Source organism: Rhinoderma darwinii, chromosome 5 (genome assembly GCF_050947455.1).
Source record: "Rhinoderma darwinii isolate aRhiDar2 chromosome 5, aRhiDar2.hap1, whole genome shotgun sequence".
Lineage (NCBI taxonomy): Eukaryota > Metazoa > Chordata > Amphibia > Anura > Rhinodermatidae > Rhinoderma > Rhinoderma darwinii.
The window spans coordinates 134,227,739-134,249,895 of NC_134691.1; the positions used below are offsets into that span (position 1 = coordinate 134,227,739).

Here is a 22,157-nt window from a genome sequence, read left to right on the forward strand (position 1 = left end):
TTACCCACGGCAACAACGAGTGATGTGTTCAGCCTATCGCACAACTTATATACCCACCAAGCCAGCCCACGACACCTCACTTCCTTCATGGGCTACACGTTGCCGACGTCAAAATTAGTAAGTGGTCATATTAATGTGACTCGACTGTATATTGCTGATAATGCAACTCCATAATATATTGTTGAAACTCCCAGCAAGGTGGAGCTTGACTTTTTTCTACCTCTGTTACTTAGCTTTAGATGAAGGTATTAGGAAGGAAACCCTGGGGTAGTGAACTGGTTGTATGCCTTCTCGTGTCTTAATATTTGTAGTCTTATCTGCAAAATGTATTTTTCTTCTAGGAGGGGAAACAAGCTTCTCTTGCAGCTGATTTTTCTATAACCCAGTTTAAACACATTGGCAGATTACTAATGGTGCATGGTCGAAACAGCTATAAAAGATCAGCGGCATTGGGGCAATTTGTCATCCATAGAGGCCTTATTATTTCCACTATGCAGGTACCTTTTTTTGATTATCTGATAAAAATGCCAGCAAACCCTTCTGATAACAAATATATTACACCATAGGTAGACAGATCGCATTATTCCCTAACATACTCACTAGCTAATTTGCCCCTGCTGCATCTAGGGTGGGAAGTTGATGGTAAGGCAAATTTCCTTTTTCTTTCCTATGGCAATGAACAGGCTACAAGCTGTTTTATTACAGTCTGTACCCTGCATTCCATAGAGAAGCTAAAGGTCACAGTTAACAGTTTGCTGACAGGTTTCAGGGTCAACCACCGGTAATTAGATTTCCCTGTAGCTGCCCTGCGCTCTACTTAGGGAATTGTAGATATTGCATTTTCCTGATTTATTAGCCAGTGTACCTCCAAATTGGTGAAATTCTTGTTAAGTTGTATTTAAAAAATATATGGTACAGTACAATTTTCACAGCTCCACAATGCTACTTGACCCGAGCCTGTCATATTGCTTCACACCACCAACTCTGATGGGATTCTGCTCTATGCGGCAATTCTGAATTAATACATTTTGTTATTCTTTCATTTGAGAGAAGTTAATTGTACAATTTTGGGGAGTTTCTAGATTTTCCTACCAGCTGGATCTCTGCAAGGAGTAGGAAGTCTTAAGGGCAATGCTGGGAAAAGAAAAACTGTCTATCTAGTGCCACCTATAGGTAACAACCCTGAAAGTCAATGTCCTGAAACACATCTCAGGTTAATATCCAAACCAGACACCCTTCTGTAGACTGTTTCAGAGTTGTCGCTTCTCAGAGTAGGGTTCTGGTAAACTGAGGGAGATGCCTTCGAAGCAGCTCTTGGAAGGTACAGATTCTCCTTTGGGAGAGCCAGCTGGTAGGGAGTCTTAAGGGCAATGCTCCCTGGTAAAAAGTATGCAAAATAGCTCGCTTCCAGAAGAAAACTCTCTCTCCAGTTCCGCCTATAGGTGACGACCCTAAAAGTCAATGCTTAACCCTTTCTAGAATTTTTTTAGTTCCTTGAATCAACTATGATACAGTCTTGAGATTGCCTTTTCCTTGCTGTGGCATAAAATAGATGTGTCCTCCCTAAACTTGTCTCTAAACCCGACATATCCCGAGATGTATGGCGTGACCGGTTATAGAAACATGTAAAAAGAAAAGTATACCACCAACGTATGTTGTTCGTCGGTCCTAGACTACCAATTTTTAAAAATGTATTCGATTTATTGATTTGGTATCATGACAAATTGTATAACTTTACGCAATTCAAGAAATTGAGGGTGGACACCTGTATATCTGCAAATTACACCATGTACACCAGCCAGGAAGTAACATAAGGTAGATAAATGTGTCCTCTGAGTTGCACCAATTTGATATATGCCATGTGCACCACTTTAATACATTTTTTGCAATTTTTGCTAACTCCTTATTGCACGCTTCCTACAATACAATTGATAAATCTGCCTCAATGTCTCCAGTTTTGGGGTACTTTACTCAAGTGCATCTACTCCTTTTGAATCCCACTTAGACAGTATATAATGCTACATTTAATATCATTTAAAATATTTGCTCGTAAAATATTGTGTAGGTGACAGTCTGACCTAATGTTAAAAATGGTAAATTTACTCATTTTTCATTTCTTGTTTCCTTTTAAGGCTGTGTTTTCCTCAGTCTTCTATTTCGCATCTGTTCCTTTGTACCAGGGATTCCTAATGGTAGGGTAAGTTAAAACTAGTATTTAGTTGGTGACAACTTGGTAACAAAACTATTTTTGTTTGATTACATCAGGGCCAAGATCAGTTGGTTGCCTTTTAATTATGTCTAAAGGAAAATGTTATAATTAGTTTTTCCCATATTATTCATGCACTAATAGTTAACATGGTGAGGGAGCAAAAAATAATGTCCTGGAAAAAAACAACAACAGATATTTTCGGGCAAATGAAAGTAATTGACACTGGAGGGGTTCTATTCAGCTGCGTATCCGAACCAGGTACATGGTGGTTTTCTCATTGACAGTAATGATGAAGCAGCCAAGTAACAAGCATGTGAACGGCTGATGGAAGAGTCGTGAAATAATCATTTACCGTACATGTTTGTGTAGTAATTGTATCTCATCAAGAATGTTGGAGAAATGCGGTAATTCATAAATTGCAACTTACCCCCTCACAATTCTCCTTGCTGCCTCCTCAGCAGGGCTCCACTACCACGCGGATACACCATGACATATGCACTGTTTTCATGCCTAAGACTTTCTAACGTCCTCTATATTTTACTGTTCTTGTGACCATGGCCATTCCAGATATTTCAGTGAGTCTTATATAGCCCTTTTACAGAGCTCTTGTAAAACAAAAGAAAAAAGTTACTGTACATATGTCTTACCCTTGTGCTGTCCAGTATATTTTTTCATGTAAATTAAACTTGATATTTAATCCCCCCCCCCTAAAAAAAAATGCCCTAAGGCCGTAGCCGTGTGCACGGTCCGTGACTACGGGCACAGACGGCTGCGGACTGTCACCCGCATTTGCGGGCCGTGCTCCCATTATAAGGCATAGGAGCATGGTCTACAAAATCAATAAATAGGACGTGTCCTATTTTTTGTGGGTCATTTCTACGGCCCGGACACTTACCCATAAATATACGGGAATGTGTCCATGGGCCATAGATTTGAATGGATCCGTATTTAATCAAAATTACGGTCGTGTGCATGGGGCCTAAAAGAGTATTGATTCCAAAGTATATATTTTTTTATTTTTAAATAACATTGTTTAGAAAACCTCTTCTGTTTGGTAGAAACCATCCCTCCTGTGGCAACTATTTTGAATCTATGTGTTGCATATACAGTCGAATAGGATGCTGGGAAGATGCAATCTCATGTTTCAATCCCATCCACAAGCCAGCGGGCCCTGTCCACATCACGTTTTAGCCCTACGTTTAGCGTGTTTGTCTGGAAAGCTCCTGACGTACATGCTAAACGTGTCCATAGGGCTCTAATAACCCAATGGAGGCCAAATGATGCCTCGCTGGTATATGTCAGTATACCTTTTATTTGAAGTATGGAATAGTATACTAGCCTATGCTACTCCATCCTTAAAGAGGCTCTGTCACCAGATTATAAATGCCCTGTCTCCTACATAATCTGATCGGCGCTGAAATGTAGATAACAGCAGTGGTTTTTATTTTGAAAAACGATCATTTTTGAGCGAGTTATGAGCAATTTTAGATTTAGTTTCTTATTGCCCAACTGGGTGTGTTTTTACTTTTAACCAAGTGGGTGTTGTAAAGAAGTGTATGACGCTGACTAATCAGTGACTAATCAGCCTCATACACTTCTCATTGTTCCAGCCCAGCATGATCCACAGCACAGTGAGATTGTGCAGTGAAAGAAGCTAGGCTGGAACAATGAGAAATGTAGGACACTGATTAGTCACTGATTGGTCAGCCTCATACACTTCTTTACAAAACCCACTTCGTCAAAAGTAAAAACACGCCCAGTTAGGCATTAAGTAACTAAATCTAAAATTGTTCATAACTTGCTCAAAAATTATCATTTTTCAAAATAAAAACCACTGCTGTTATCTTTAAAGAGGCTCTGTCACCAGATTATAAGTGCTCTATCTCCTACATAATCTGATCGGCGCTGGAATGTAGATAACAGCAGTGGTTTTTATTTTGAAAAACGATCATTTTTGAGCAAGTTATGAACAATTTTAGATTTAGTTTCTTAATGCCCAACTGGGCGTGTTTTTACTTTTGACCAAGTGGGTGTTGTAAAGAAGTGTATGAGGCTGACCAATCAGTGACTAATCAGTGTCCTACATTTCTCATTGTTCCAGCCTAGCTTCTTTCACTGCACAATCTCACTGTGCTGTGGATCATGCTGGGCTGGAACAATGAGAAGTGTAGGACACTGATTGGTCAGCGTCATACACTTCTTTGCAACACCCACTTGGTTAAAAGTAAAAACACACCCAGTTGGGCATTAAGAAACGAAATCTAAAATTGCTCATAACTCGCTCAAAAATTATCGTTTTTCAAAATAAAAATCACTGCTGTTATCTACATTCCAGCGCCGATCAGATTATGTAGGAGACAGGGCACTTATAATCTGGTGACAGAGCCTCTTTAAGGGATCCGCAAAAAAAGAAAAGTATAGTGTGCGGTATACATTTTTTTTTACATGAAAACTTGTGGGTGACGTATGCCAATGTATAGCATTTGTCACAGGTATACATTAAATTTATACGTCAGGTAGCTCCCGACATCACTGTCCATGTATGGACAGTGATGTCTGGGGCTTCACAATGCCGGAGTCCCTGGGCAGAGCATCGGAAGCGCTCTGGCCATGGACTTTGGCCCTGGGGAAGCTCCTGATATCACTGTCCATATATGGACAGTGATGTCAGCAGCTTCTCTAGGGGGTGGAGTCCCCAGGCCAAAGCGTTGCCGACGCTCTTGCTAGGGATTCCAGCATTCTAAAGTTCCATAGATGGACAGTGACGTTACGGGCTTGTGCAGAAACGGAGTCCCCGGTCATAATGTTGCGAGTCTCTAGGGGAGGTCTCCTGCATTGAAAAGCTGTTGACAAGAGCAGTCTCAGGACTGCAAAGCGCTTGCAATGCTCTGGACGGGCACTACAGCATTATAGCTCCAGACATCTCTGTCCATATATAGACAGTCACATCAGGAGCTTCCACGGGCACAGAGATTCACATAGCACTCTGCACGGGAGTACGGGCGATGTATACAGTGGGATATGTTTCAGCCTTCCGTCTGACGTATACGTCGGAAGTCCTCCCAACGTATATCTCTGACGGAAGGCTACAACGTGATGTGAATAGGTCCTAATGCTAATGATACCTGTGGTGGGTTTTGAATGAAGTCAATATTTTCTGTGGTCTACAGTAAGAATTGCTTGTTTCATGGGCATAATTACAGCCATAGAAGTTGCTGTGGGGTCCTGAGGCTTCAGGGGCATACTCAGGTTCAGGAACGTGGTGGGTAAAAACATTGACTTTCGCTTCCTGGCAGTAATACTGTATGTATTTTGTTCATTGTGTAGAATATTTGTTACGTGTCACTACTAACTCTTAATTGTTGTTCTCCTTATGTTCTTTGCATTACTACAGTCCAGTCAACTAGGTAGCGGGGGCTCATCACTGTGTTTGCTATGGGTCCCCTTGAATTCTGGATATGCCCCAACCTTATTCCAAGAACTTTGGCTTTTTTATTTTGAAAAATGTTGTAGAAATTTAGTTATTAATTATTCTTTATTTTTATTTCCAAGGTATGCAACCATCTACACAATGTTTCCAGTTTTCTCATTAGTACTGGATCAAGATGTGAAACCTGAAACCGCTCTGTTGTACCCGGAGCTCTATAAAGACCTCACAAAGGTAGTCTACAAAATGTACATACTCCCAGTCTTCTTGTAGCATGTTATGCTGTCTGGTCTCAGTCAGGATCTCGGCTTATTATTACCTGATTCTTACCAAGTTATATGAATGTATTAGGTCTTTGGTCAGGTCTTTTTTTTTTTTCCATTTCTGACAGATCAACATAGAAATAGAAAAATAACAGTGGGCAAATAAAACCGCAAAGGTTTCTTTGTGGACTTTTGTCACCTGCCATAAATAGAACGGAAGCAAAACCGAATTAACTAGAAATGGAAGAATGGTTAGATCAATAAAAACAAATAATAATAATTCAGATGGGGCTACCTGTTGAATCTAGGTTATGCTACCACATCCCTCAGTTCCTAGTGGGAGACAGGGGCAGCATGGTTCTTGTGTGTTCCTCTCTCCCTTGTTCCCTAAGGAACAATTGTTGACACGCAACAGGTTAATTGCTGAAATTTCGGCAAAAACATCTGCAACATTTAAATATACCCTTAGGTAGCTGCACTTTTGGATGGATTGGGGGGGGGGTGAATACTGCAAAGCCACTTTTTATTTGACATTCTTTTTTGTTTCTTTTTTTTTTAATCACATGCCCCTTTCTTCCCTACCCTGAACATTATGTTGTTTATTGCCATCAGTTTTATTGGGAGATGTTCACCTTTTCCTTCCTTTGGAGATGCCATTGAGACATTTCAAAATTGATGCCCATCTTTGTAAAGGACATTTTAGGTCTGAATTTTATTATAGCCAAAGTATTTTGTTTTCTCAAAGTACTTTAGGTTATAACTTAAAATTGTAGAGGATGAAAGCTGAGACGCTCTTCCAAATTAGCCGTTTACTTGTATTAACACAATGCTATTTGTTTAACATTACCATTCTTTATTCACAGGGAAGATCTTTGTCTTTTAAAACCTTCCTCATCTGGGTTTTAATCAGCATATACCAAGGTAAGAGAGGCTCATTTAGCTAGACGAAAGGATTTTTGTCTGCCATCATTGTTTTTCTTCCAGGTTTGCTTCCGCCAGCTTAAAATTTTATCAACAGTCATATATTGCTTTCTTTTTATCAGGTAAATCGATAGTCCGGCAGCACCCCTTGCCAGCTTGCATTGCATGATGGGTGATGGGTATTAGTATTGATGCATGTCACCTGGAATCAGTGCTGTTTTAATTCCAGCTTAATCCTGTAAAAAATATGAACTTTTGATTCTCACATTGCACGCAGTTCAGACTATCTAAAAATTAGGACCACAGTGCAAGGTACATTATGCAGTAAAAAAAATAAAGTGTTCTCTTGGCAAACTGCTTTGTTGTAGTAAGCATGTTATACCTGTATATGGCATCATCATAATACACTGGCTGAAACCTTAGAAGTGTTTATACCTTTATACTCCTTTACATTCATTTTAGTCACGTACGTTTAGGAAAATAGTACTTTACTAATGATTTTATTATTAAATAAAGGTACCCTATGTGCGACGATAGGCCCCCTGTAAAGGTAATTCTGTATTTCTAGGTGATCGTGTTCTGATTGCTAACCTCTTACACTGTTTACCGTGTGATATAATTTATTCTGCGTGTCCTTCCAATTACAGCAATACCAAATTTATATCTTTCTTTTATGGTTTGCTACTTTTGCATAATAATAATATTCTATGGATTTTTTAATTTGTTACAATAAATTGTGGATTTCTTGGGGGAGCCTTTATAGTTCTGGAGTCTCCTTTTACTACTACATAGTGACACCTGTGATTTACCTGTGGTCAAAGTCCATGTCAAGTGAGAATTGAGAAATGCTCTTTATGATATACAATGCTTGTTTGGAAATTTAGCAAAATTGTGTTGTTATACTTTTAACGTGAATATATAATTCCACATATCTTTGTGTTTTAGGTGGCATATTGATGTATGGAGCGCTCCTACTTTTCGAGTCAGAGTTTGTTCATGTGGTTGCCATCTCCTTCACTGCCTTGATTTTGACAGAATTACTAATGGTTGCATTAACTATAAGGACATGGCACTGGCTCATGGTTGTAGCCGAATTTTTCAGCCTTGGTTGCTACGTGGCTTCACTTGCTTTCCTTAATGAGTATTTTGGTAAGTCTTTTAGGTAACGTGTTATATAAAGTGCGTTGGTCTGTTACCATACCTGTTTATTATCACTATTATGGCTCACACTTCTAACACAGATTAACATGAATTCTAATTGTACACTATAAAGCTAAAAGTATATGGACACCTGACCTTCACACCTACATAAGCTTGTTGGACTTCCCATTTCAAAACCATGGGCGTTAATATGGATTTGGGCCACTTTTTAAAGTATGCACTTTGGTAGACGGTGTTCTCCTGGCATGCACCAAACCCAGATTCATCTATTAGACTGCCAGATGGTGAAAGGTGGTTCATTCCTCCAGAGAACTCTTTTCCAGTGCTGCGGAGTCCAGTGGCGGCGTGCTTTACACCACGCCTGCTGATCGACCGTGGAAACACATTTCATGAAGCTCCTGACACACAGTTCTTTTGCTTATGTGACTTCATGGCTGAGCTGTTGTTACTCCTACTTACAGCTGACCGGGGCAGATTTAGCAGATCAGAAATTTCAGTAACTTTTGATTAAGGTGGCATCCTATGACAGCGCCACGTTTAAAGTCACTGAGCTCTTAAGTACGACCAATACTACCACCAATGTTTGTCTATAGAGATGACATGCCTGTTTGCAATAACTGTGGCTGAAACGCCTGAACTTAATAGTTAGGAGGGGTGTTCTTATACTTGTGGCAGTATAATTTGTTTAACTGGTTCCCGACCGCTGGCTGTGTTTTTACGGCTAGCGGTCAGGGTCCTTAAAGCCAAAATCATAGACTTTTTGCGGCTCGGGTTTTAACTTGCTGCCCGAGCGATCGGGCAGCTGAATGTCGGGTCTCCGGTTGTCAGTGACTGCCGGGGACCCTGAGGAGAAGATAGAAGCAGCTTTAGCTGCTTCTGCCTTCTCTGATCACTTGTACACAGCGCTCAATGAACGCTGTGTACAGGAATAGAGACAGCAGCAGCGGCGCTGTTTCTATTCCTCCCGGTGATCATGTGACTGGTCACATGATCGCCGGGTGCCGTTATTGACAGACTGCTGCTGGGTCTAACTAGACCCAGCACAGCTCTATTAGTGACAATAGTCACTATGAGAGGGCTGATTTCCCCTGTAACTGGGGCTGCTGTGCAGCTCCAGTTACAGTGGAAAAGATGGTGTAAAAGAAAGAAAAAATATATATAAAGTTCCCCAAAGGTCTTTTTTGACCTTTCAGGGACAGACCATAGTAATAAAAAAAGAATAAAGTAAAGTGCAGAAAAATGAATAATAAATACACATAAAATACCCACGCCAAAAAAACAACTCCCCCCGCCAATCATTGTTGTAACGCTAGCGCTGTCCCAATTACCCTAATATAGACATGTAATATATTAAAATTCACGGTAAACAATGACGATTACAAATAAAAGGTCTATTTTAGGGTAAAACTGTATTATTACCCAAAAAAAATAGCTGAAACGTTAAAAAGCTTATTCTTTTACTATTATTTTCAAACTTTATGAATAAAAATTCTAAAATAGCAAAAATGGTGTGCATAAAAACTATAAAAAAAGAAACCTGCATTGTCTATGGAAAAAACGTCGCAAAAATCACGTCATTAGCCCAACAAATAAAAAACTTTGCTAAAAAGGGCTAAACGGTGTCTCGTCCTGAAGGCTCAAAATAGCCCGGTCCTGAACTGGTTAAAGGAACCTGCATCATGTAAAGAAGATTTTAAATATTCTGATATGTAATAATAAGTCTATCAAAGCAAAATCCGCTTTCTCTGAGAACATCATTTTGAGAGTGCTGAATTATAAACCAAAATATATGGCCCATTGTTTTATCTTCATGTACTGCTGTGTGCATCAGATTAGCCTCTGGACCGTGACACCGTTGTTTGGGAATCGCAGATTCCCACAATTGTCATGGAGCAGTGTCATCTGGTTATATATCTATATGAGATGTCTGATGATGATTCTTATTTTAACAACATTGTAGTATAGTAACTGATGATTATTAGGCTAGTTTATACCATACTGATATACCAGGCAAAGAAAAAAGTGCAAATGACCAGACAAACAAAATCATGGGTAAGAATTGTGGAAGAGGGTGATCCAGGCAATACATTGCTAACCTCACTGCTGCGTCCGTTATATTTTCTGCCTTTATTACTTCTTTGTTATCTCCTTTTTGCTTCTGCTTCTGTCTCTCTTTTCTTTTACTCAGGTCTTGGTAGAATTTCTTTGGGATCTTTCTTAGGTAGGTGTTCTCAATATGTCCATAAACTCCACATGTTGTGAAATAATTCTGGTTATTCTTATGTGCAGTATATTGTATCCCTATTATAAAGTATAGGAAACCATTTTTACGTTTATTCTGCAGATGAACATGCAGCCAATCCCTTTTATTAACTGAGGCTCAAATAAAAGGAAAATATATAAGGCTTTTACATTATATTATATATACAGACTTGTACGGGGGATTTATTCAATTTTTTGGTTAAAGGCTATGTAAACCTTTTGAAGACTTTTTTTTTTTTTTATACTTAATCATTGTATTACAGTTTTGTTTTTATTTAAACTTATTTTTACTTTTTCAGATACAGCTTATATGTATGCTGGATACATAGAAGCTTTGTTCTGCACTGAAACCTGAATCCGTCAGGTCAGTGGGACTGATGGCTCCGGTGATAGCGGGATCCCGCTGTTATCGATCACATCTAAGTTATGAACTTAGATGTGATTGATAACCGCTGGATCCTGCATGTTAGAGACACACTGGACCCGGTGTCACCGAAGCCATCAGTCCTGCTGACCTGATGGATTCAGGTTTCGGTGCACGATACAGCTTCTATTTATCCAGGATACATATAAGCTGTATCTAAAAAAGTGAAAATAATTTTTAATAAAAACAAACTACAAAGTTGCACAAAACACTCTAATACAATGTTTTAGTAAAAAAAAAAACTAAAAAAATAAACGTCTGCATATCCTTTAAGCTCACTGTCATTAAACTTGTATTCAGCTCCCCGAGGAAATCAGACAGGAGCCAAAGGGGCTTGGTGCTATATTATTGCGATCATTGGGGGTCTCAGTACTTCCCGCGTAGTGCTGTAAATATAAAGGCAGGCACAGGAACTTTTTCTGCGCTATCAGCAGCAGGTGTCAGCTGTAATATAGTGACATATTAACGATAGACTACAGGTTGACGCTTTATTTGTAAAAGTACATGCTGAGCCAATCGTAGGTTGGTAGTCTGTTGCTGTTAAATCTGACGTGGTAAATCTCATGGAGAAATAACATTACGTTATGCATAGTAGATTACAGGAGATGGGTTATTGATCCATGGAATTATTCTGATAGGATTTAGAATATTATCCCCTAACATGAGGAAAATTGGCTTTTTGCCTTATGAGTACCTTTGCCTTTTTTTTTGGATAACCCTGCAGGAGAATAGGTGGACCAGTACTGACCATACACATACGATAAAAGTTGTCTAAACCTGCCAATTTGGGCGGGATCGTCCTTAGATCTTGTGTATGGAGGCCTCCTAACTCTCCCCCAATGGCAGATATCGCGGGTAAGAGAGTTTGGGCATTTAAGATTTCAACATACTCATCCTTTGTACCCACGGGAACAAGTCGCTTATAGAGTTGTCCGCCAGTGGCTAATTCCCCTCTGCTCATTGAAATAAGCATGAACACTTGGCCGAGGCCGGTGTTCATGTTTATGGTGTAGGTAATTACTTGTCTTCTACTTGTGTTCATGTGGATAGAAATAACTGTCGGTAGAATCACCTCTGAAAGACTGCTTTGCTTGTTTTTGAACTCTAGAAAGGGATTGTCTTCTGTTGCACAATGGTCTTCTCTGACCTCCACCCATAACCTCTCCCGGCACACTATTTTCTTACTTCTTACCCCTTTTCATTTGTTAATCTTACATTTGGGTGATTTGATAAGATGAATAGCTGAAAGTCTGCTTCTTTGCAGCTATCATTTTTTTTAGACCGTTTCTAACAAACAGACACATACATTTTATCATTTTTATAGCCGCTAAAAGAACCAATAACAGACTCAGGGCATGTTTATATGTATATCTGCGACAAGTGTTTCTTACTTGTTCTGGATCCTAGGCTGGAATGAAGGGACATGGGCTACAAGATGGAATGCACTGTTCGTATATAGCCAATGTATGACCACCGTTATTTTGATGACATGGTATAACAAGTCGTGAAGCCATGAAACACTATACAGCACACGCGATGTTATATCATGTATGTTCATTCCGCATTATGTGAAATGTGTTGGCTGGGAACCTGTTAGGCGAGAATTTTGATGTCTCGATATAACCCTGAAATAATTTTTACCTTTTGAATAACTCACCACATTGAATCATTTGACTGCACTTTGATGGTGGTGATGTGTGTTACATATAAGAGTGCACCAAAGTAAAATCTAGAAATGATTATAATGTGTAAGCCTGCAATGTAACATTAGTACTGACTCTGATCATTCAGTATCACCTTCGTTGTGTTGGATTATCATTAGCGATAATACTAAAACAGTTGTTCTCTTCCCTATCACAGATTTTGCTTTTATTACAACATTAGCCTTCCTGTGGAAAGTATCGGCCATCACCGTTGTCAGCTGTCTTCCCCTCTATATTTTGAAGTACTTGAAGCGCAAATTCTCACCGCCAAGTTACTCCAAGCTTTCCTCCTAGTTATGAACCTATGGCACTCCAGCCGTGACATGCCTCTCGCAGCCTCGCTGTGTTCTAGTAACTTCAGCCTGGTGGGTGAGATGGTTACAGGGGGCCAAAGAGGAGAAGAGCACAAGAGAAAGGTTTTTATATGATACCCGATGAGAAGAGGGTTTTATAACTGATACTAGTCAGTAAGAACGACAATGAGATTTATGTCTGACCTGATTTACTTTCTATTGTTGATTTATTAAGCATGGGATCCTGGCATTGTCACTGGTTTATTCTTTATCTCCGTATTACTCAAAGACCTAATCCTACAGTCCCACATAACCTTACTTTAACCCCTTACGTGAACCCTCACTTTAACCTTATCATTTCCTTGTATGCTGCTAATTTTTTTTTCTGTTCATTTTGATAAACATGCACTAGAGGATGTGTATATACAATGTAATCGTATTATTATGAAGAGGAATGTTACCCTTATACTACATTATGCTCCAGATAGAATACACATTACTATTCTTTAAAGGGTACCTTAGTAGATGCAGCCTTTCTTCCTAATATATTACTATGCAGTCTTGTATAGAAACCAGTAATATCCCTTAGAAATAAAGCACTGGAATGATGGTACTTAAACATGTCAATGGTTATAAGGAAATTGATAGGTGGTATTCTCCAAAATAGAGTGTTCGAGCAGCCGCCTTAACCTGGGCCTATCTTTCCCAGATAAAACCAGTATGAATTGTTAGAGGTTCTGTATGGTTTTCTAAATGAGGCTTAAATACCAGAACCCTGCTCTAACTAATGTATACTATGACTAACCAAAGACCTTTGGAGCTATTCTCTATATTAAAAATTATATAAACTGTGTTCCAGACTTGTCAGAAGGAAGGTGCCCGTTATCAACAGCAGATAGGCAGGACAGCGATGCATATTGTGAAGCGGCCATACAGTCATGTATGTTATTATGGAAACACTCCTTATACCAGATTCTGGTTTTATTATAAAAACATTATATTCGGGAATTGTTATTTAAGCTACTCCCTAATATATTGTAATGTAGGAGGCCTGTTTAGAAGAACATATAGAATCACAAATCTGCAGTTGTAGCAGACGATCTTTGTATTGTTATATACGTTACTGCTGAATATGTTGGTTGCTGACATCAAATTAATTACCACTAGCAACTAAAGGAAAATCTTAACTAAAATCATTACACTAATTCTAAATAGTCTTATGAGCTCACTTTCTAATATACACACTGTCAGAATTTTGCCATAGACAACAAAGTAAGCATCTTTGTTCTTACAATCAAGACCAAAGACGTGACTGTAAGAACTTTCACCCCCACCATCTGCCAGTACCCAATAACTACTACTGGCAGTATTTATCAGGATGTATATTACAAAGTGTGAGCACATATATTGCACACTATACAGTAAGGACTTAGGTTATAGCTACTTTAAACTGGAGGTTTTTAGCTTCTGACATGATAGGGGGTCGTTCTTGAGCGGAGACCCCTGCTGATCTCTGGACTGAAGGGAACATGACCTTCGGCATAACTCGTATATTTCCATAACTCCATGCTATGTAGTCTGTTTTTGTAAAAATAAAGGATACTGGACTGGCGCATTCCTTGGTCATCATAATAAAAAGTCCTTGGATATTTCAAATTGGTAGAGAGTCTTTATTGTCTCCAATACATATAACGCGTTTCGAGGTAAAAAACCTCTTCAGATAAAATTGACATATGTCCATTTTTATTCCGATGACCAATGGTTGCGCCGGTCCAGTATTTTTTATTTCTACAAAAAAACAGACTGCTACTATTGCCAGCCATACGTCTGCAAGACAAAGCCGGTGAAAGAACCCAGACGGCTGCACCCAGGTTGATACCAAGCTCATTCTGCATTGGTTGTTGTGTCCTAGGTGAGCCCAATTCCCCCAATATCTTTGAAAGCGTGTCAAATTTTTACGTACTGTCCTATGAGGCGCTCTGTTTCAAGTGATCTGCATCTCCATACTATGTAGATGGCACTGCCAATAAAATCATGCAGCCCCTGTATTCTAGTATTGTGTGGGCAGTAGCTTTAGGTTATATCTTTATTTTAATTGTTTTTTATTGAGTTGTCTGGTGCAGTTCTGCTTCCTAACACAGATAGAAACTGTTCCTTGTCCACAACTCTTTCCTATAATCTGTCCCCACGTGAAGCTTTCTTAGGATGGAGAGCATTCCCTACTTACTGTATGTCTACTCAGACTGGCACAAGTCAAATGTACCCATATGTTCTGTCCTACGCAGATACTTGTGCCCGGTCCGTGCAGAAAAACTGTGTTATTGTTAAACATTCATAACCGGTTATCTATAGAGATTGTAAGAGTTACGACTACAGACAAAACATTATAAAATACCCGCAGGAGAGACGAGCTGTACATTCCTCATCATACACTGGGTTTTAGTCACTATGTTTACTTACTTGCCTTGTTATTTGCTTACTTTGGTTACTCAGGTAAATAAATATTGTAATGTATTATTTATTATTATGTTTGAAGAATTCTTTATTTTCCATTAGGTATTGCTATCCCTATGATTTCTGTATTATAGCAGGGTATCAGACCACAATGAGCGGTGGCACTTGTACACCTAAGGACGATCTCTTCTATTCTGTTGTATACGTAGATTTAGCATTATGAGCTAAACCTCCTAAACACCTCAATCTTCTGTCCCTATATTTTATAATGTCTAAAAGGGAGAATAGATCCCTAGATAGCGCTCTATAAACACACCACTAACATGATACGCTTAACCAGTGTTACTTTAAATACTTGACTACTTAAATCTGTGTCTGACCTGTAATAGGTTACATACACTTGTATATACTTGTGTTATTTTAAAGCCTGTGGAAATGTAATTGTTTTGATCAAGATGTCTTTTATTTGAAATACTGTATATCTTTGTTATATAAGCAATAAAGTTTCTACAAGAAGCATTTTTTTGTGTTTTTATAATACATATTTTGTAATACACAATGTTTTATAAAACTTGATAGTCAAGGGTAAAAAGAACAACCGTTCTGAGTTTAGTCCACAAGATGGCGCTGTTGATACAAGAATTGCTTTTAGGAAAAGTCTTGTGTAGCTATCATCATGATCATTTATTAAATATTGTAAATAAAGTCATTTGTATATCTAATAAAATACTGAAATACAGAAATCTATACCTTCACGTGTAACTGCTCCAGATTGTATGGTTTTAAAGTAAAAAATGCTAATTGTCCCTTGACTGTCACAACATTTTAAGCAAAGTTTCTATAGAAAATTGGGAATAAACACATTTGATATACTTTTCACTTTACAGGAGAGACGGAGATTATGGCTTTAATTTGAACATTTGTCTGGGACTTTTATTATCTTCAAACTAATCATCCACGTTCAATGACGAGGAGACCGGTCTTTTGCCAGACGTATTTGAGTTAAGCATCAGTAAGGAAATGACAGTTTGGGCCTGTGTAATGAAACACAACAGTAAGGCCACCTACAACTGGTCGGTAACTTTGCACTGTGTTGCAGAATTCAATGACTTCTATTGAGAGAATATGGTAGAACATACTGAATATTTAGGATATATGACGGCTTATAGTTTGGATGAATATGATTTAAAGGGACACTACGGACAAAACAAAACTTTCCCATGTGTACCATTATTGTATTCCACGTGTCAGTCTCTGTTATTTTTCTTGCTTCTATCTTTATATATCAGACTGGGGTGGTTGCTTAGCAGCAGTGTGAATCCGGCTCTGTGTCACGCTTTCTCTTCTTGAGTCTATGGAGATCTATGTGTCACCCGTCACAGGCTTCAGCAGTTCCTGTACCACACTAGTTTTACACAGGGGGGACAGAAACTTCTATCATCGGCTACCACTAATACTTAGACAGGTTCCTGTCACACAGGTATAATGTGGAATAATATAGTGCAGCCTCCCTGTCTGTAAACTTAAGGTTTCTCAGCTCATTTAGGAGAATACATAGAGAATGATAATCACAGTGTCCCCCAGCATGCAGAAATGGTATGGTCTTTAGCTGGTCATGTGATGCTGTGCTGAAGCATCATGGGATTGATAACAAAGCAGAGAGGAAGAGAAAGTTGGGGAAATCTAAGAATCAAGGTGGAGGCTTTTTTTAAAGCACAGACGAGGCAGTGGACAACTGGAGGTCTTCTTTAACTAAATAGCTTCAGATTCAGATCTTCTAGTCCTGCTCACAATTAAGAAGTAGATCTCATTGTATCCAGCCTAGGCAAACCTCTGAGAACTAAATGCATCAGAGATCTCTCTCCTGTCCACATAGTTTGCTTCATTGAATCAGTATCGGTAGCCTTTAGTTCAAACTGGTTCAACTCATAGAAGAGTGCCCAGAGTGAATACAATAGTAAACACCAGTTTCCTTTCTCTCACAGCAAACCGTGAAACACAAAGTAGATTAGAAAGTTGTATATGTCCACTTTTTACACCATGTCATATTTATATCTATAGCAGTCAGAGCTCTGTTTCCTATTACAGAGCTCCAAATTACCTGCTTCGGCAGATTGAAACGATAAAATTCTGGCTGCCTACAGCCACCACTAGGGGGAGTTCAGGAGTGTACAGCATACTTTCATAGATTGAACTCCATTATAATCACCGTATACATCAAGCTCCCTCTAGTGTTGGCTGCAAGTTTAGCTTACAAAAAAAAATTATGTTTAAGGGTGGACATGCACGAAAAAACCTGAAAATTCCTCTAAATTATAATCCTTTTGTTGACCTGAGATTAAATGCATATAAATGTGGATAAACAAAACCGTATTACATGCATTTTTTAATGTTCTTATTTCAACCCTATTTGAATACACATGTGAATGGGGCCTAACAAGAATAGTAAAATGTATGTATGAATTGTTTTACTATGGAGAAAGTTGAAATTCTATTAATTCCCTTGTACTAAGCAGAAACTGTCTTGCTCTCCATGTCCATGATCTCCCCTCATATCCTGCTAGAGATAAAACGTCACCTGTGTTTTTCTGTCCCTCTCGGCTTTCTGATGACCTTCCCCCACCTATAAATGTCAATAAGTAAATGACCATTTACCAGACGTTTTCAGGAGCAGATGAAATACTAGTTTAAGCAAATACGATTTAACTTTTTTAAAGAGAAACTCTTGCATGACGAGAACTGTAGCATCAGCTTTCTCTCTTTACCTAGGAACAAAAGGCCATTAGACAGAAACAAACAATGTCACTCACTGAAGTTGTATGTGCGTGGCACCAGTCTGTCATGAAGGGAACCGGACATACGTCATTCTGCTGTGGTGGAGCATATAATGCAACTATGCACCAAACCACAACTCATAATGTGTTTGCAATTCATATACAAACAAGAAACCCCTCCAAAGATACAGGGGGTTTTCTCATTATTATGCTCAGGTGGCAGCAAGGTTCCCAAGAGGGAATGGTTATTTGTAAAATGGAAAAGGATGGATCTTATAAGGCGCTGCTGCGTGGCTGATTCAAAGAAGGGGAAATGGCAAGCGAAATATTTTGAAATATATCTATTTATTACAAACAATGGTGGTTACGCGTTTCCATGGCCTGAGGAAGACGCTGGTACAGCGTTGAAACGCGTAGCCACCATTGTTTGTAATAAATAGATATATTTCAAAATATTTTGCTTGCCATTTCCCCTTCTTTGAATCAGCCACGCAGCAGCGCCTTATAAGATCCTTCCTTTTCCATTTTACAAATAATCTTGTCAAGCGGTGACCTTATGGTTAACCGGTCTGGATCTTGGCAGCAGCACCTGTGCATTACCCTTGTGACTAACTTCTCAATATTTGTTTCCACACAATTATTACATGAGCATGGTATGTTACTATCCTTAGCTTGCCTAACCTGATTGACCTGCACTATGTGGTGCCGTGCTTTTTGCTCTTATTCCCAAGAGGGATTGGATAAGCGAAGCACGTTGGTGGGCACTATAAACCATTCCTAACCCTTTTGGCAAATGGTCCTGATATTTTCACTTTCTCACATGCTCAATTTCTCCTTGACTTCTGCTATCTCCTACTACATGGCCTCTCAATGGACTCTTACCACTACAATCTGTCATGAACACTACTGCTAGACTCATTTACCGCTTATCATTCGATCCCGCCGATCGTAATGTCCAAACATGATGTAAACCTAGACTTCTATGTATCAGCCTGAACCCAGCCTGTTTACATAACAAAGGATTGCGAAGTCTGGATACAATTGTAACAAACCCTAAGATGTGAGACGTATGAGGTCTGTACAGGTTTTCAGCCACTGGATGAAAACAAAAACGGCCACCAAATTACCATGCGCGATCCCAGCCAATAAAAGGAGTCCTACTAACGGCACTGTACCATATTTAATGTTAACCCTTTCTATACTGATCATATCAAGTAATAACTGCAATAACTCTAACCAGTACAGGTTAAGACTTAATAAAACATTACAGTTTGTCTTTGTGAAGTTATTTTCATACATCGAAATACGTACTCCGTAAAACCCCAGATAACAAATTCGTTTTTATACCCATTCAACATGAGTGACAACAAGAGGGAGCACTTATTTGTAATGGTTTTGACTTGACAATAGAAGTTGTTTATCATGTAGTTTTTAGCATCAATTAAAAAAATACATGATTGAAGTGATATAAGCTGGCCATACACAAGCAATGCAAGTTTAATTGTTTGAATGAACGTTTAGCCAGCAGCTATTTCACCATAAGCATGCACGTTTGACCTAGCCGAGCATGCATGTTTATTTCAATGGATAGAGAAGAATAAACCGCTGCCAGACCTGTCCTGCAGCCGCTCATCTCTAGGGGGAAGAAAGGATCAGGCATATTTTATTTGTATGGCTAACTTTGGGCATTGGAGCTTACATCACTATAATTTTTTCTCCGTACTCCCTGAGGCTATGAACACCTTTTGAAAACGTATGTTTATATATATATATATATATATATATATATATATATATATATATATAGATCGAGAAAAAAGAGAAAAAGCAGCACCGTTCCTTCCGTGGGGGGTGCAAAAATTCCCGCTCGGACACTCGACCAGTGTCCCAATAACCAATATCCTCCAAAATACGAGACAGCACTCCGGTGTTTGTGAAAAATTGGATCACTTTAATGCGAAAATTATTTTTACTTTTTGAGATACAGCTGCTATGTGCCCGCTGTCATTGAATCCGTCAGTGCCACTGACCTGGCGGATTCAGGTTTTAGTGCTAAATACAGATGTTCTGTATACAGGATACAAAGCAGCTGTATCTCAAAAAGTTAAAATTATTTTTCATAAAAAAGTAATTAGAAAGTGGCACCAAACACACTGATAGACATTTAAAAAAAAAAACGTTTTCAAAGGTGTACATAGCTTTTAACACTAGAGTCCGTTATTATTATTCATTTTTTTTCGCCATTCTCATCCAGGCTGCTTTCAACGGCAGAGGGAACTCCATCCTACTCCCCCCCCAATAGGTGTGAACTCTTTGTTAGGGCAGCACATGGAGTCACTATGGCCCTGTATTATGGGTCTGTAGGAACTGCGAGTGCTACATAAGGTATATGTTTCACTTTTAGCAAAAAACTACATGAGCTGTACATTAATACCAAAATTCAATCCTCAAGCTTAGATCTTGGGGACCACGACTGAAGGTGTTGTGTCTGTGTACAAAGCATCTTCATGGCAGTGTATCTGGCCTTTTTGTGTTCCAAGCATCTTGAAACATAACAGTCTACGGACAGAGTAACATTTTTTTTCTGTCTGTGTTTTTGCTCTTTAACCCCTTCCCGACATTTGACGTATCCATACGCCAAAGTCGGGTAGGGGAAGTATGGAACAGGCTCACGGAGTGAACCCGCTCCATACGATGCCGGTGTCGGCTGTATGTTACAGCCGACACCTCAGAGTAACGAGCGACATTGCGCTCGAGCGTGATCCTGCTCGTTTAACTTGTTAAATGCCGCGGTCAATAGCGACCGCAGCATTTAAATCGTTAGAGGGGGCGACCCCCTCTAACAGCTCATCGCGCCCCCCGCAACGCAATCGCGCGGGGGGGGGGGGGCAATGATTGCTACGGCTGCCTTTGTGCACCTATTAAGCCCTGCCCCCGGATGCCTGTTAGAATCACGATATACTGCAATACATTAGTATTGCATTATATCGTGCAAGCGATCTAACGATTGCTGGTTGAAGTCCCCTAGGGGGACTAATAAAAAAAGTTAAAACTTTTCCCTTTTTCCCCCAAGAGCAGTGGTCTCAAGCACGCGGCCCGCGGGCCTGTCATCTGCCACAGCGGAGACCAGGGCAGAGCGCTAGTATCGGCTCTGCTCCGAGACTCTGGAATTCCCTGACATCGCTGTCCACATATGAATAGCGATGTCTGGGGCTTCCCCAGAGCGGAGTCCCGAGCAGAGCGCTAGTACAGGCTCTGCTCCGGGACTCGGTGGAATTGCCTGACATCGCTGTCCATATATGGACAGGCTCTGTACAGGCTCTGCTCCAGGACTCTGTGCAATTCCGTGACACCGCTGTCCATATATGGACAGTGTGTCAGGGTCTACCCAGAGCGGAGTCCCGGGCAGAGCGCTAGTACAGGCTCTGCTCCAGGACTATGTGGAATTCCCTGACCTTGCTGTCCATATATGGACAGTGTGAAGGGGCTTCCCCAGAGCGGAGTCCCGAGCAGAGCGCTAGTATCGGCTCTGCTCCGGGACTCTGTCGAATTCCCTGACATCGGTGTCCATGTTTGGACACGCGATGTCTGGGGCTTCCCCAGAGCCGGAGTCCAGTGCAGAGCTCTAGTACAGGCTCTGCTCCGGTACTCTGTGGAAATCCCTGACATCGCTGTCCATATATGGACAGTGTGCAGGGTCTTCCCCAGAGCGGAGTCCCGGGCAGAGCGCTAGTATAGGCTCTGCTCCGGGACTCTGTAGAATACCCTGACATCACTGTCCATACATCGACAATGATGTCAGGGGCTTCCCCAGAGCAGGAGTCCCAGTGATGTCAGGACCACACCTGGAGTCCCAGGAAGAGCCTACTAGCGCTCTGCCCAGGACTCCAGCTCTGGGGATTCCCCTGACATCTCTGTCCATATATGGACAGTGATGTCAGGAGCAGAGCTGGAATCCCAGGCAGAGTGCTAGAAGCGGCTCTGCTCCGGGACTCCAGCTCTGGGCAAGCCCCTGACATCACTGTGGTAGCATCTGCGGAGGGCACTGTGGCATTATCTAGGGGTGTGTTGCATTATCTACAGAGGACACTGGCAGCATCTACAGAGGACTCTGTGGCAGCATCTACAGAGGGCTCTGCGGCAGCATCCACAGACAGAGGGCTCTGCGGCACCATCCACAGAGGGCTCTGCGGCAGCATCCACAGACAGAGGGCACTGCGGCACTATCTAAAAAGGGGCTGCCCAATCTTGACATGTGTCTGCCAA

At 40.3% G+C, this 22,157-nt stretch overlaps 1 protein-coding gene across 2 annotated transcripts in view; it reads left to right on the forward strand.

Moving 5' to 3' along the window:
- Positions 1 to 15,812, forward strand: part of ATP9B (ATPase phospholipid transporting 9B (putative)) — a 286,527-nt gene extending 270,715 nt beyond the window's left edge. The window contains exons 24-30 of one of the 2 annotated variants that reach the window (XM_075826526.1): positions 342 to 497; positions 2,133 to 2,197; positions 5,762 to 5,870; positions 6,763 to 6,820; positions 7,766 to 7,969; positions 10,170 to 10,202; positions 12,528 to 15,812. In XM_075826526.1, the coding sequence (XP_075682641.1) occupies positions 342 to 497; positions 2,133 to 2,197; positions 5,762 to 5,870; positions 6,763 to 6,820; positions 7,766 to 7,969; positions 10,170 to 10,202; positions 12,528 to 12,664 (762 nt within the window). In that variant the 3' untranslated portion in view covers positions 12,665 to 15,812. The remainder of the gene's footprint in view (positions 1 to 341; positions 498 to 2,132; positions 2,198 to 5,761; positions 5,871 to 6,762; positions 6,821 to 7,765; positions 7,970 to 10,169; positions 10,203 to 12,527) is intronic. The other variant, XM_075826527.1, reaches the window with a different exon arrangement.
- The last annotated feature ends 6,345 nt before the right edge of the window (positions 15,813 to 22,157 follow it).